The 11,673-nt window shown below is 42.9% G+C and overlaps 1 protein-coding gene across 4 annotated transcripts; it reads left to right on the forward strand.

Annotated features, from left to right (window-relative positions):
• Window positions 1-821: 821 nt before the first annotated feature.
• Window positions 822-10,984, forward strand: KPNA2 (karyopherin subunit alpha 2). Of its 4 annotated transcripts, none has more exons than XM_019466500.2 (11): window positions 822-934; window positions 2,270-2,346; window positions 2,505-2,642; window positions 4,598-4,686; window positions 5,488-5,756; window positions 6,250-6,344; window positions 6,447-6,710; window positions 7,403-7,636; window positions 7,896-8,078; window positions 9,622-9,771; window positions 10,636-10,984. In XM_019466500.2, the coding sequence occupies exons 2-11, from the start codon at window positions 2,272-2,274 to the stop codon at window positions 10,726-10,728; spliced, it is 1,590 nt and encodes a 529-aa protein (XP_019322045.1). In that variant the 5' UTR covers window positions 822-934; window positions 2,270-2,271; the 3' UTR covers window positions 10,729-10,984. The 4 variants fall into 4 exon arrangements, with proteins under 4 accessions (XP_019322045.1, XP_019322046.1, XP_019322043.1 ...); XM_019466501.2 differs by having other exon boundaries at window positions 823-938; window positions 2,249-2,346; XM_019466498.2 differs by having other exon boundaries at window positions 824-938.
• Window positions 10,985-11,673: the final 689 nt, after the last annotated feature.

Below are 11,673 nucleotides of genomic sequence, written 5' to 3' on the forward strand. Positions count from 1 at the left end.
CACACTGAAGTATTTGGAGTATTTGGACATGATGTCTGAAAGTTACTCTCAAATAGTTTGGAAAGTTAATGTAAAAGCCATACATGTATTATACACACATGCACGTGTGTGTACATAGAGAAATAGCAAAGGTGGCAAAATGTTAAAATTTGGCAAATCTGCATCAAGATTTGTAATTCTTCTGTATTTGAAATTATTTAAAAATAAATGAGTGTCTGAAGAAAAAGCCATACAAAGCCTTTTGTTAGCATATTTGTGGCTTCTATGCAGTCTTTTACGACACAAGCTAAAAAAAATTAAAACTAAAAAATGTAACACAAGCCTGCCTTATCCCTTCTCTCCATAATGGTCAGAAACCCCTGCCAAGTTCCTTCTGTGTCCTAGCAGGGAAAAAACGCATAGCGGTAAGTTTCTATATCAAGATTTTTTTTTTTTTTAATCTACCTCCTCTATGTCAAGGTTTTTAAAGGGAATCATTTTGGAAATCATTTGTGGTGTTTTGGTTGAAGCAGCCGCCCAGGCAAACGAGCAGCGAGCGACGTCACTTGCATAATCTCCCTGCAAAGACCCGAGGTTCGGGCCAAAGCAGGGCGGAGAACTTGCCCGCTGCATGCTGGGATCTGGAGTCTTTCCTCTCCGAACTGCAAAGTGCTCTGGGATTGCCCGGCCGCTCCCATATCTCGCGATGTTATCCTCTCTTCTTCTTGGCCCTATGACCAACCCCCCTAACGTGTTTTTCAAATCCGCCAATGGGCACACGGCGTAGACTCGAACCAGCCAATCGGAGTGCGGGGACACCGGGAAATTTAAATCGCGCCGGCCGGCAGCACGAGCCACACCGTCTTTGGGCTGAGCCGTGGTGGACGTTTTCAGGGCAGCTGACCTGCACCCTGCGCGCCCCGCACCGCCTCTTGTGGAATCCTGAGCCGGCCGTGTAGGTACGAACTCGGGCCGGGGTCCGGCCGGAGCGATAACGGCAGGCCTGCGGGCCGCGCTCCGCTTGCGGGTGGCGGGAGGGGAGGGCCCGAGTACACGCCCGACCTGGCTTTGGCCTCCCTCGTTGACGAGGCCTCGGGGGCGTCGTTCGTTGACGAAGCGGCTGTTTTGCGATGCGAGTGCTTGGGCTTTAGGGCGCCGCGGCTGTGCGAACCGCAGCGGAGAGCCCTTGCGCATCGCGGCCCGGCAAATCGGTGAGGCCCGAGGGCTGGAGTCCGGGGAGGCGGCCCGGCCCCCTCCTCCGCCCGTTCCCCGCTGCGTCTTCCCGGGTGGGGGGCAGGGGCAGGGCCTGGCGATGGGGGTGGCAGTTGGAAGAACTCTCTCTTAATACGTAGGCCCAGGGCGGGCTGTGACACCGTTTCGTCAAAGAACACGGAACGAAAGCTAACAAATTGTAAGGGGGACTTGTACTTGGCGCTTTTTGGCGATTGCTCTTGAAGATCTCAGTCTGAATGAAGCACAGTTGAGATCCGCCTAATTAAGTGCATTCACTCGAAATTCCTGGAAATGAAATGAGATGCTGAAGGTGGACAGCTGCGTCTCAAGTTTTCAGTGTGGACAGGAAATGTTTAGGGAAGGTTCCGTAGTGTAATGAGGAGCCAGGTTTCTCCTTAATTTTCAAGTGTGGAGAATGTACCTATTTTGGCCACTTAAAAACAGTAGATAGAGCCTCCAGAGGATGGATATTGGATTTATTTCCCCTAGGACATTGGTTTTAACTGTGAGCTCAGTTCTCCTACTTTGTCTTCAATTAACTATTTAATTGAAATAGTCCAGTTGCACTGCCCAGTGACCCAAGTGGCTGGTCCAAATTGGGATATGCTGTAAGCTTCAAGTACGCACAGGATTTCAAGGTTTCGGAGGATTAGTATGGAGAAAGTGTAAAATATCTCAATGGCTCGAAATATTATAGCACGTTGAAATGAGAATATATTGGGTGTGTTGGGTTAAATAAGACGTGAAAATTAATTTCATTTGTTGCTTTTTGAAAAATGCAGACCTGGAAATTGAAATTTATACAGCTTGCGCTCTATTTCTGATGGACAGCCCCGCTCCAGGAAGTCTCAGCCCTTGGGAGGGGAGGGGACTACTACAGTTTGGCCACTTCAGTGCTTCATAGTGCTGAAGGAGGAAGTTGCTCCTCTAAGAGACAAGTGTGGATGCAATACATGCCTGATGATTCTGTTGGTGCTCCTCTTACTGACGAAGCAAAATGATGAAGGAGAAATCTTTCCTTTCCTCCGTCTTCTAGCTTTCTCCCTTTGTTTCACAGCCATGTCCACCAACGAGAATGCTAATTCACCAGCTGCCCGCCTTAACAGATTCAAGAACAAGGGGAAAGACAGTACAGTGAGTACCTTCTGTTGCTTTCCTATGCTATTTTTTTTTTTTTTTTTAATGCAAAGACACTTGGGAAGGGGTCAAAACTTGGAGGAAATTTGAAATAAGTGCTCTCACTTGGCCAGAAAAACTGATACGATAGGTGAAGTGGTGTATCTTTTTTCAAGGAAATGAGGCGCCGCCGAATAGAAGTTAACGTGGAGCTGAGGAAAGCTAAGAAGGATGACCAGATGCTGAAAAGGAGAAACGTAAGCTCGTTTCCTGATGACGCAACTTCCCCACTGCAGGAAAACCGCAACAACCAGGTAAGTATGTAGTAGGTTATGAGTTATGGTCGATTCAGAAGATCAATATGGTGCTTTTCTTAGAAATTTAAATAACGTTCCTAGCCTAATGGTTTTAACGATCACCTTTGCGAAGATCTTTTTTTCTGTCCCCAGTCAGTAATTCTAATGAGTTGTCTTCTTTCTTGCCCACTCTCCATAACTGATTCCAAGGTCTCCTTTAGCTCTAAACTCCCTTGAGGTTTCCCTGCATTTCTAGCCACCAGTTCGGTACCTTGACTGGCCATTCCAGTATTAAATGAAAGTTAGTGTGTCCAGAACCAATCGTTTTCCAATTTTTTGGATGTTCTCTATTTTTTGTATTTTCCACCATCTTTGTTCAGATGTTTTTCCTCCTGAGATATTTAAAAGAAAACTTTTTTTAACGTTTATTTTTGAAAGAAAGAGAGAGAGACAGAGCATGAGCAGGGGAGGGGCAGAGAGAGAGAGACACAGAACTGAAGCAGGCTCCAGGCTCTGAGCTGTCAGCACAGAGCCCGATGTGGGGCTTGAATTCACGAACCACGAGATCATGACCTGAGCCCAAGTCCGGTGCTTAACTGACTCAGCCACCCAGGTGCCCCTCTCCTGCAATATTTTCAGTGATCTTCTAATTTATCTTTTCCTTCATTCTATGCCACACACTATATACCTAAAAATATTCTTGAAATACTGTTTAGACTTGTTATTTCTCTGCTGAAAAAACTTTGGTAGGTTTTTTTTTAACATTTATTTTGAGAGAGAGAGCGAGCGCACATGCACTTGTGGGAGAGACGTGGAGGAAGAGAGGGAAGCCCGAGCAACTCCGTACTATCAGTGCAGAGCCTGACGAGGGCTTGATCTCCCCAAGTGTGAGATCATGACCTGAACCTAAATCGTTTTGGACGCTTAACCTGAGTCACCCACACACCTCAAAAACTTTGGTAGTTTTAAATCCATATTCTTGGAAGTTTTATTTTAAGATTTTATTTTTGAGTAATTTCCACACCCAACGTGGAGCTCAAACTCACAAGCCCGAGATCAAGAGTTGCACGCTCCGCTAACAGAGCCAGCCAGGTGCCCCTGGAAGGTTTATTTTTGTAAATTCGATCCATCTTAGACTTTCAGATTATCTTTTTTTTTATCTTTAAAAGATACTGGGAACTTTCCTGCTTTTTTTACATTATGCTTTCCTTTAGAGCTCCAAATGTTTTTTTTTCATGAAATAGTATCTATGTGCTGTCTGTAGAGTACTATATTCAAATCCTATCTTCTTACAGCACTCCTTGATCAACCTGATAGGAAAAATGTCCCCTTTTCAGAATTCGCATAGCACCCCAGCCGTGCATCACAAATGGAGAGTGAATGTGTGTATATTTGCCACTTATTTTATGGTGTCTGTTTTTCACATTTCCCTTAAGTTGTAAGCTCTTATGGAAAAAGGGGCACTGTCTTTTTGAGTTAACTATAGTACTGGTTCTCAAGCTCTTCTGTGGTGTTCACAACATGAGACATTCCTGTAGCACTGTACTGTGGAAATGCATAGATTAGAAGCTTAGATGAGAAAATTCCTAGCACGTTGCCTATATAACTGCATCCTTTTCTCCCTGACAGCGTATCTGAATGTGGGTGATTGAGACTAATGTAGAACAACGTCCAAACTGCTCTAATTTAATTTACTAGATTGTTCACAGTCTCCTCTTTTAGTGACAAAATGCTTTAATACTCCATAATTGGAGATTCCAGGGATTCATAATACCAAGTTTGAGTGCTCTCCTACATCTAAAATAATGGATATTTAGTTAACGGCCACAATTCCGCATAAGTCTAAACTTACAGTAACTGATTTTAAAAAGGTCTTCACAGAAAAGGTCTTCACAGTGCCAGGTAGAGATTTTATTGTTTATATTTAATCTTAAAAATGATAATTTGCAAAATTGATCCCATTGTCCTTGCAGGGCACTGTCAATTGGTCTGTTGATGACATTGTCAAAGGCATAAATAGCAACAATTTGGAAAGCCAGCTCCAGGCTACTCAAGCTGCTAGGTAAGTCTTTTCGGCTATAGCATGAATGACATCACTAAGATACCAGCCTTTTTAGATTTTTGTTGTTATTGGGAAAGAGACAGATGGCATGGGTAAAATAAAGGTTAACTTGGCCAAAAGCCTGATTTCATTAGAGTCTTTCCGTAGGTGAAACTGTAATTTTGTAATTGCCTCAAGTCCCACCCACCCCCAGTGATAATCACTGTCAACCTTTTGGCATACCTTTTAAGTAAATTACAAAGTTTTGTCAAAGTGGCATTTCAAAGTGGTGTCAGAGAAAGGAATCAGTAAGTGGGATTGGCACGTGCATTTAGAATGGTGCCTTTACTCACTTTCCATCAAACGCAAGTATTTTGTGACATTTGTAACAGAATTAATAATTTCTATAGTTTGACAGTGTGCTCAAAAATCCAAGTGACAAATGATGAAGGAAAAGATGTTTAACCTCACCAGTAGTTAGGGAAACACAGATCACCCCACTGGTAGTGTAATTCTGTCAGACTGCCGAAATTTTAAAGTGACCAGATCTAAAGTAGTTTCCGCGGATGCAGCGAAGAGGCTAATTTCCATTACTGGTAATTCTTCAATTTTGGATAAAAGGTAGTTAAAGACACCACCTGGGTAGCACCATTGCAACCAGTCTGTTAATCTCCTCTTAAATTCCATGATATCTCAACATTATTGCATGACTTTAAAAGGTTATCTATAGTTCTAAACTCTTGAATTGCATTTTAAATCGATTTTTACACAAACTTTTGTTATTCCTCCTCAACTTTCATTTTTCTTTTTGCTTACCCTTAGGAAACTGCTTTCTAGGGAAAAACAGCCTCCCATAGACAACATAATCCGAGCTGGTTTGATTCCAAAATTTGTGTCCTTCTTGGGCAGAACTGATTGTAGCCCCATTCAGTTCGAATCTGCTTGGGCCCTCACTAACATTGCTTCCGGTACATCAGAACAGACCAAGGCTGTGGTAGATGGAGGTGCTATCCCAGCATTCATTTCTCTGTTGGCCTCTTCCCATGCCCACATCAGTGAGCAAGCTGTATGGGCTCTAGGAAACATTGCAGGTACTTGGATTTAAAACAGATTTTTTTAAGAGAGTTTTTTTTCGTTGTTTTTAATGTTTATTTGTTTATTTTTGAGGGAGTGTGAGTGGGGGAGGGGGAGAGAGAGGGAGACACAGAATCTGAAGCAGGCTCCAGGCTCTGAGGTGTCAGCACAGAGCCCAAGGCAAGGCTCGAACTCTCTGACTTTGAGATCGTGACCTGAACCGAAGTCGGATGCTTAACCGACTGAGCCACCCGGGCGCCCCAGATTTAAAATTCTCTTGACTGATTGTTTCTAATCCTACTGAGGTTGGAAGAAGTGGCTTATCATAAGTAATAGTGACCTGTGTGTTAAGATTTAAGTTTGTTTGCTTCCCATGCTTATCAGGGGTGAAAGTGGTGGCTAAGTAAGTTAGGGATTTCCCAGGGTTGTCTTTGTGTTAAGACCCATTCAGTCACTGTACACTAATGGTGCTAGAAAAATAGTTACAAACTAACCTTGCCTTTGTTTTAGGTGATGGTTCAGTTTTCCGAGACTTGGTTATCAAGTATGGTGCAGTTGACCCGCTGTTGGCTCTCCTTGCTGTTCCTGACATGTCCTCTTTAGCAGTAAGTTACTAACATAAGTCCGGTTACTCGCTTCTTGATTCCAGTTTTTCCCATCTCCTCAAAATACAGAGGACCTCTCATTGCATTTTTCTTTCCCCTCAGTGTGGTTACTTACGGAACCTTACTTGGACACTTTCAAACCTTTGTCGCAACAAGAATCCTGCACCCCCATTAGATGCTGTTGAGCAGATTCTTCCTACCTTAGTTCGTCTTCTGCATCATGATGATCCAGAAGTATTAGCGGATACCTGCTGGGCCATTTCCTACCTTACTGATGGTCCAAATGAACGGATTGAGATGGTCGTGAAAACAGGAGTTGTGCCCCAACTTGTGAAGCTTCTAGGAGCTACTGAATTGCCCATTGTGGTAAGTTGTTAACTTTATCAGTTAGTTAGTTAGTTAGTTGGTTGGTTGGTTGTTTAGCTTCGTTTAGTTTAGTTAGTTTGAGAGAGCTTGACCAGGGGAAAGGGGCAGAGGGAGAGAATTCCTAAGTAGCCTCCACGCTCCCTGGGGAGCTAGATGGGGGGCTTGATCCCATGACACTTGGATCATGACCTGAGCTGAAATCAAGATTTGGACAGTCAGCCAGCTGAGCCACCCAGGTGCCCCAGTTGTTAACATTAAGTTTTTTTTTAATGTTTATTTTTCAGAGGGAGAGAGTGTTTATTTATGTTTGAGAGTGTGGGTGGTAAAGGGGCAGAGAGAGTGGAAGACACAGAATCCGAAGCAGGCTCCAGGCTCCAAGTTGTCAGCACAGAGCCCAACGTGGGCCTTGAACTCACGAACCATGAGATCATGACCTGAGCTGAAGTCGGATGCTTAACTGACTGTGACTGAGCTACCCAGGCACCTCCCTACCCCACCCCCCCACCCCAGTTGTTAACTTTTAGATGAGAATAGAAAACATAAGCATGGTCAATTAATAAACTGATACTGACATATTACCTATTTTAGGGCCATGATGAGGCTCTGACTTGACAAAACCTTTGGGGTATAGACTTTCGGAGCAGTGCTGAAAAAATAAAAGTTAACAGCTGGCATCTGCATTTCCTTTTCAGACTCCTGCGCTAAGAGCCATAGGAAATATTGTCACTGGGACAGATGAACAGACTCAGGTTGTAATAGATGCGGGAGCACTTGCTGTCTTTCCCAGCCTACTAACGAACCCCAAAACTAATATTCAGAAGGAAGCTACGTGGACAATGTCAAACATCACAGCTGGTCGCCAGGACCAGATACAGCAAGTTGTGAATCATGGATTAGTTCCATTCCTCGTTGGTGTTCTCTCTAAGGTGATGAAGTCTTAACTTAATCGAAGGATGTTAGTATTTACGGATGGACACTTGGTAGAGCTGTGCTTTATAAGATTCTTGATGTGCCAGTGCTGGTTCTGCTTCTAGTTCTTTGCTAAATAGTAGCCAGTGACCTCTTACCTTTAAGGTTGGATGGAATCAGTTGGTAGTTTGGGTCCTTGTTTTTCTAAAACAATACTTCTGGAATTTTAGTTTTACAGTCGTTTCTGAAGTAAACTTGTTTCCTTATGTTCATTAGGCAGACTTTAAGACACAAAAGGAAGCTGTGTGGGCTGTGACCAACTATACGAGTGGCGGAACAGTGGAGCAGATTGTATACCTCGTTCACTGTGGCATAATAGAACCATTGATGAACCTCTTAACTGCAAAAGATACCAAAATCATTCTGGTTATTCTGGATGCCATTTCAAACATCTTTCAGGTAGGTGTTAAGGTAGCATTGGAATTTGGGCTTGACGATAAGTGATTTAAACTCAGGGTAGGGCAGCTAAGTTTACTTAGTAGGCCACAGAATTAGAAAGGCTATTTTAATGTGGGCCACACTCTTGGTAAGACGTGACAAGGGATTATAAGAGATCTGAGTGGATGACCTGAATTGAAATCAAATCCGTATGTGGACACTGTTCATTCCCATCTAATTTGTCAAGAATCTTTAATTCTCCAATATCCTACTGAATTTTGGTGAAATTAGATTTTGATGACTTAGTTATCTAATTGGTTTTTTTCTGATTCCATTCCTAATTGACCTAGCGTGTGGCACTTAGGCACAGTGGTTGGTGGGAGGTAGGTCCTACCTAACGACTTCTGATTATGGAAATTTTACCTACAAAGAGTTGAGTCTAGAATGGTGATACTTGGTGTATTCATCATCCAGCATAAATAATTTGTAAACATTTGGCCTGTTTTCCTACTTTCCCTTACCCAAGCCCTCTCTAAGTTATTTTGAAGAAAGTAAGTTATTTCATCTGTAAATATTTATCTTCTAATTTGAGGACTTTAAAAAAGGCCATAATGTCATTTTTATACTAATAAATTCTTGATGTCAGCAAATAATCCATTCAGGGAAATTTGTTTTTATGCAGCATAGGCCATCTTTGCCCTTAGATGGTGGTTCTCCGCCTTGACTACACTTTGGTGTTATCTGAGGTGCTTTTATGAAACAGTAATTTTCGGTTCCCATCAAAGATCAATTGAACCTGGATGTAGTGGTTTGTTTTTGTTGTTTTTTTTTTTAATGTTTGTTTTTGAGAGAGCAAGAGAGAGACCGAGTACAAGGGGCAGGGAGGGGCAGAGAGAAGAGGGGGGTACACAGAATCCACAGCAGGCTCCAGGCTCTGAGCTGTTAACACAGAGCCTGACGCGGGGCTCGAACCACGAACCGTGAGATCATGACCTGAGCTGAAGTCGAACGCTTAACCTACCAAGCCACCCAGGCAACCCGATATGGTGTCATTTTTAAATTTGCCTGGATGATTTTGATGCAAAGAAATTACTGAGAACTACTTGGAAGATCTCTGAGATCTCCAGAAGTAGCTGCTGAGAGCAAGTACAGATCTCATCACCTTGAATTAAAAAAAAATTTTTTTTTTAATGTTTATTTATTTTTGAGAGAGAGAGACACAGCGCGAGAGGGGTAGGGGCAGAGAGAGGGAGACAGAGATGCAAAGCAGGCTCCAGGCCCTGAGCTGTCAGCACAGAGCCCGATGCCAGGCTGGAACTCACACACCATGAGATCATGACCTGAGCTGAAGTTGGATGCTCAACAGACTGAGCCACCGAGGGGCACCTGATTACCTTGAATTTTTAAAAAAATGTAAACTGGAGATAAAATGATCTCATAGGGTTATTGGCAGGAACTTCCAAGTGTATGTCTGATACATATATCAACAGCCAATCATAAACTTTGTTTTTATCACTAAAATGGAACATTCAGTAAATTCAAGTAAACGGAGAATGTTTTTTAGGCTGCTGAGAAACTAGGTGAAACTGAGAAACTCAGTATAATGATTGAAGAATGCGGAGGTTTGGACAAAATTGAAGCTCTACAAAACCATGAAAATGAGTCTGTGTACAAAGCTTCATTAAACTTGATTGAGAAGTATTTCTCTGTAGAGGTGAGTAACAGGGTAGTGTTAAGAAGTTGGAAAATACACAAAGTCAAGCCCATAAGATTTTTTCCTTACTCTTTTTTTTTTTTTTAACATTTATTCCTTTTTGATAGAGACAGAGCATGGGAGGGGGGGGGGGCGGGCAGAGAGAGAGAGAGGGAGACACAGAATCTCGGGAGCAGGCTCCAGGCTATGAATTGACAGCATAGAGCCCGACGCGGGGCTCGAACTCACAGACCATGAGACCATGGCCTGAGCTGAAGTCGGATGCTTAACTAACTGAGCCACCCAGGCGCCCCTCCTTACACTTTTTAAATGAGCCTCGTGACCTTGTTAAATTTAGCAAAATATCACTGTGTGAGTAGGACATAATGTATATGTTTGCTCCTCAAATGTTTGGCTTGATGATCATATCTTGAGAGATTTAAAAAATTTTTTTAAATCACCACTGTACTTTCAAATGAATAGCTTTATAGGGATTTTAGAATGTCTGGAGAGTAAGTTTGTGTAGGAGTTGATGGAGAAGGGGCCCAACCCCATCACCACACTCAGGAGTTAATAAGCCTTTTCATTTCCTCCTGGAAAGTGGCGGGTGGGGAAGAAAATCTTTTTTTCTCTTTTTTTTTGTTCTTGTGGTAGCATTCCTGAATCCATTCAGAATCTTCTTCTCCCAGGCACTCCTGAATGGCAAGTTTTCAGCAGCTCTGCGATCACTATTTGAAATACTGAAATACGTTATAGGATTGATTAGAGGGGTAACGTAGGTGAAGACCTTAGGAGTAAATACAGACTTCTAGGCAGGCTGCTGCTTAGAAATGTGCCATACTTGCGGGACTATATTGTTTGGTTTTGTTTTTTTAATACTTCCAGGAAGAAGAAGATCAAAATGTTGTGCCAGAAACTACCTCTGAAAGCTACACATTCCAAGTTCAGGATGGCACTCCCGGGACCTTTAACTTTTAGATTGTACAGCTGAGGCATAAAGTTGTTTGTTGTGTACTACGTTTGGTAGAAGTTTGTCTTACTGTTTTCTCTACTAAACTCTTTTTAAATGTGTTTTGTTATTGTAGCACTTTTTACAATGGAAACTATACTTGAACAGTTCTGAACTGTACAAACTGTATGAAGCTTCTCCTCTCGGTGGGTTTCTTATTTCTCTGTGGAATCTCATATCTTGCAGTGTCCTGTAAATAAAGATTAAATTCCACCCTTTTCTTTACTTCACCGTTTCTGTGTACTGCTTTCTAATTTGGGGTCCTTAAGCTTGCACATGAAGGGTGATCCAGCCAAACCAATGTGACGAACCAGAGGTGTGGTTCTGGTTGGAGACGTTGCCTGGTGTGAGGTTTGTGATGTCATCAAGGATATAGGGGTGATCACTTTTTCCCCGCCCACTTCTGAGTTCCCACTTGTTCTAGGCTGCGGCTTTGTAAATAATGGCTGTTGGCGCTTCCAGACTTCATACCCTCTACACACCAGCTAGAAAAGAATTTTTCAGAAGTTCTCACAGAAAAATGAACAAAATTTCCCAGAAGCCCTCAGCCAGTATCTCCTTAAATCTCACTGGCCAGGGAGATGGGATTAAAAACAATAAATTTAGGCGCGCCTGGGTGGCTCAGTCGGTTAATTGACTGACTTTGGCTCAGGTCATGATCTGGTTCGTGAGTTTGAGCCCCGCGTCCGGCTCTGTGCTGACAGAGCTTGGAGCTTGCTTCAGATTCTGTGTCTCCCCCTCTCTTAGCCCCTGCCATGTTCATGCTGTGTCTCCCAATAATAAACGTTAAAAGAAATAAAATTAATCACAAGCATCTTGGAGCAAGAAGTGGAATTCACTCCTCCCAAACTTCAGGGCTGAACATGGTTTCAAAGCTGTGCCTTGACGTCACCTGGGAAAGTTTACCCAGAAGT

Source organism: Panthera pardus, unplaced genomic scaffold (assembly GCF_024362965.1).
Source record: "Panthera pardus isolate Hobbes unplaced genomic scaffold, ASM2436296v1 HiC_scaffold_3, whole genome shotgun sequence".
In the NCBI taxonomy this organism is placed as follows: domain Eukaryota; kingdom Metazoa; phylum Chordata; class Mammalia; order Carnivora; family Felidae; genus Panthera; species Panthera pardus.

Bases quoted from the DNA above. Each gene is read 5' to 3' on its own strand.
- KPNA2 (XM_019466500.2), top strand. From the start codon at position 2,272: ATGTCCACCAACGAGAATGCTAATTCACCAGCTGCCCGCCTTAACAGA. The intron at 2,643-4,597 runs GTAAGTATGTAG...TTGTCCTTGCAG, and splicing joins AGGAAAACCGCAACAACCAG to GGCACTGTCAATTGGTCTGT. The intron at 7,637-7,895 runs GTGATGAAGTCT...TATGTTCATTAG, and splicing joins TCGTTGGTGTTCTCTCTAAG to GCAGACTTTAAGACACAAAA.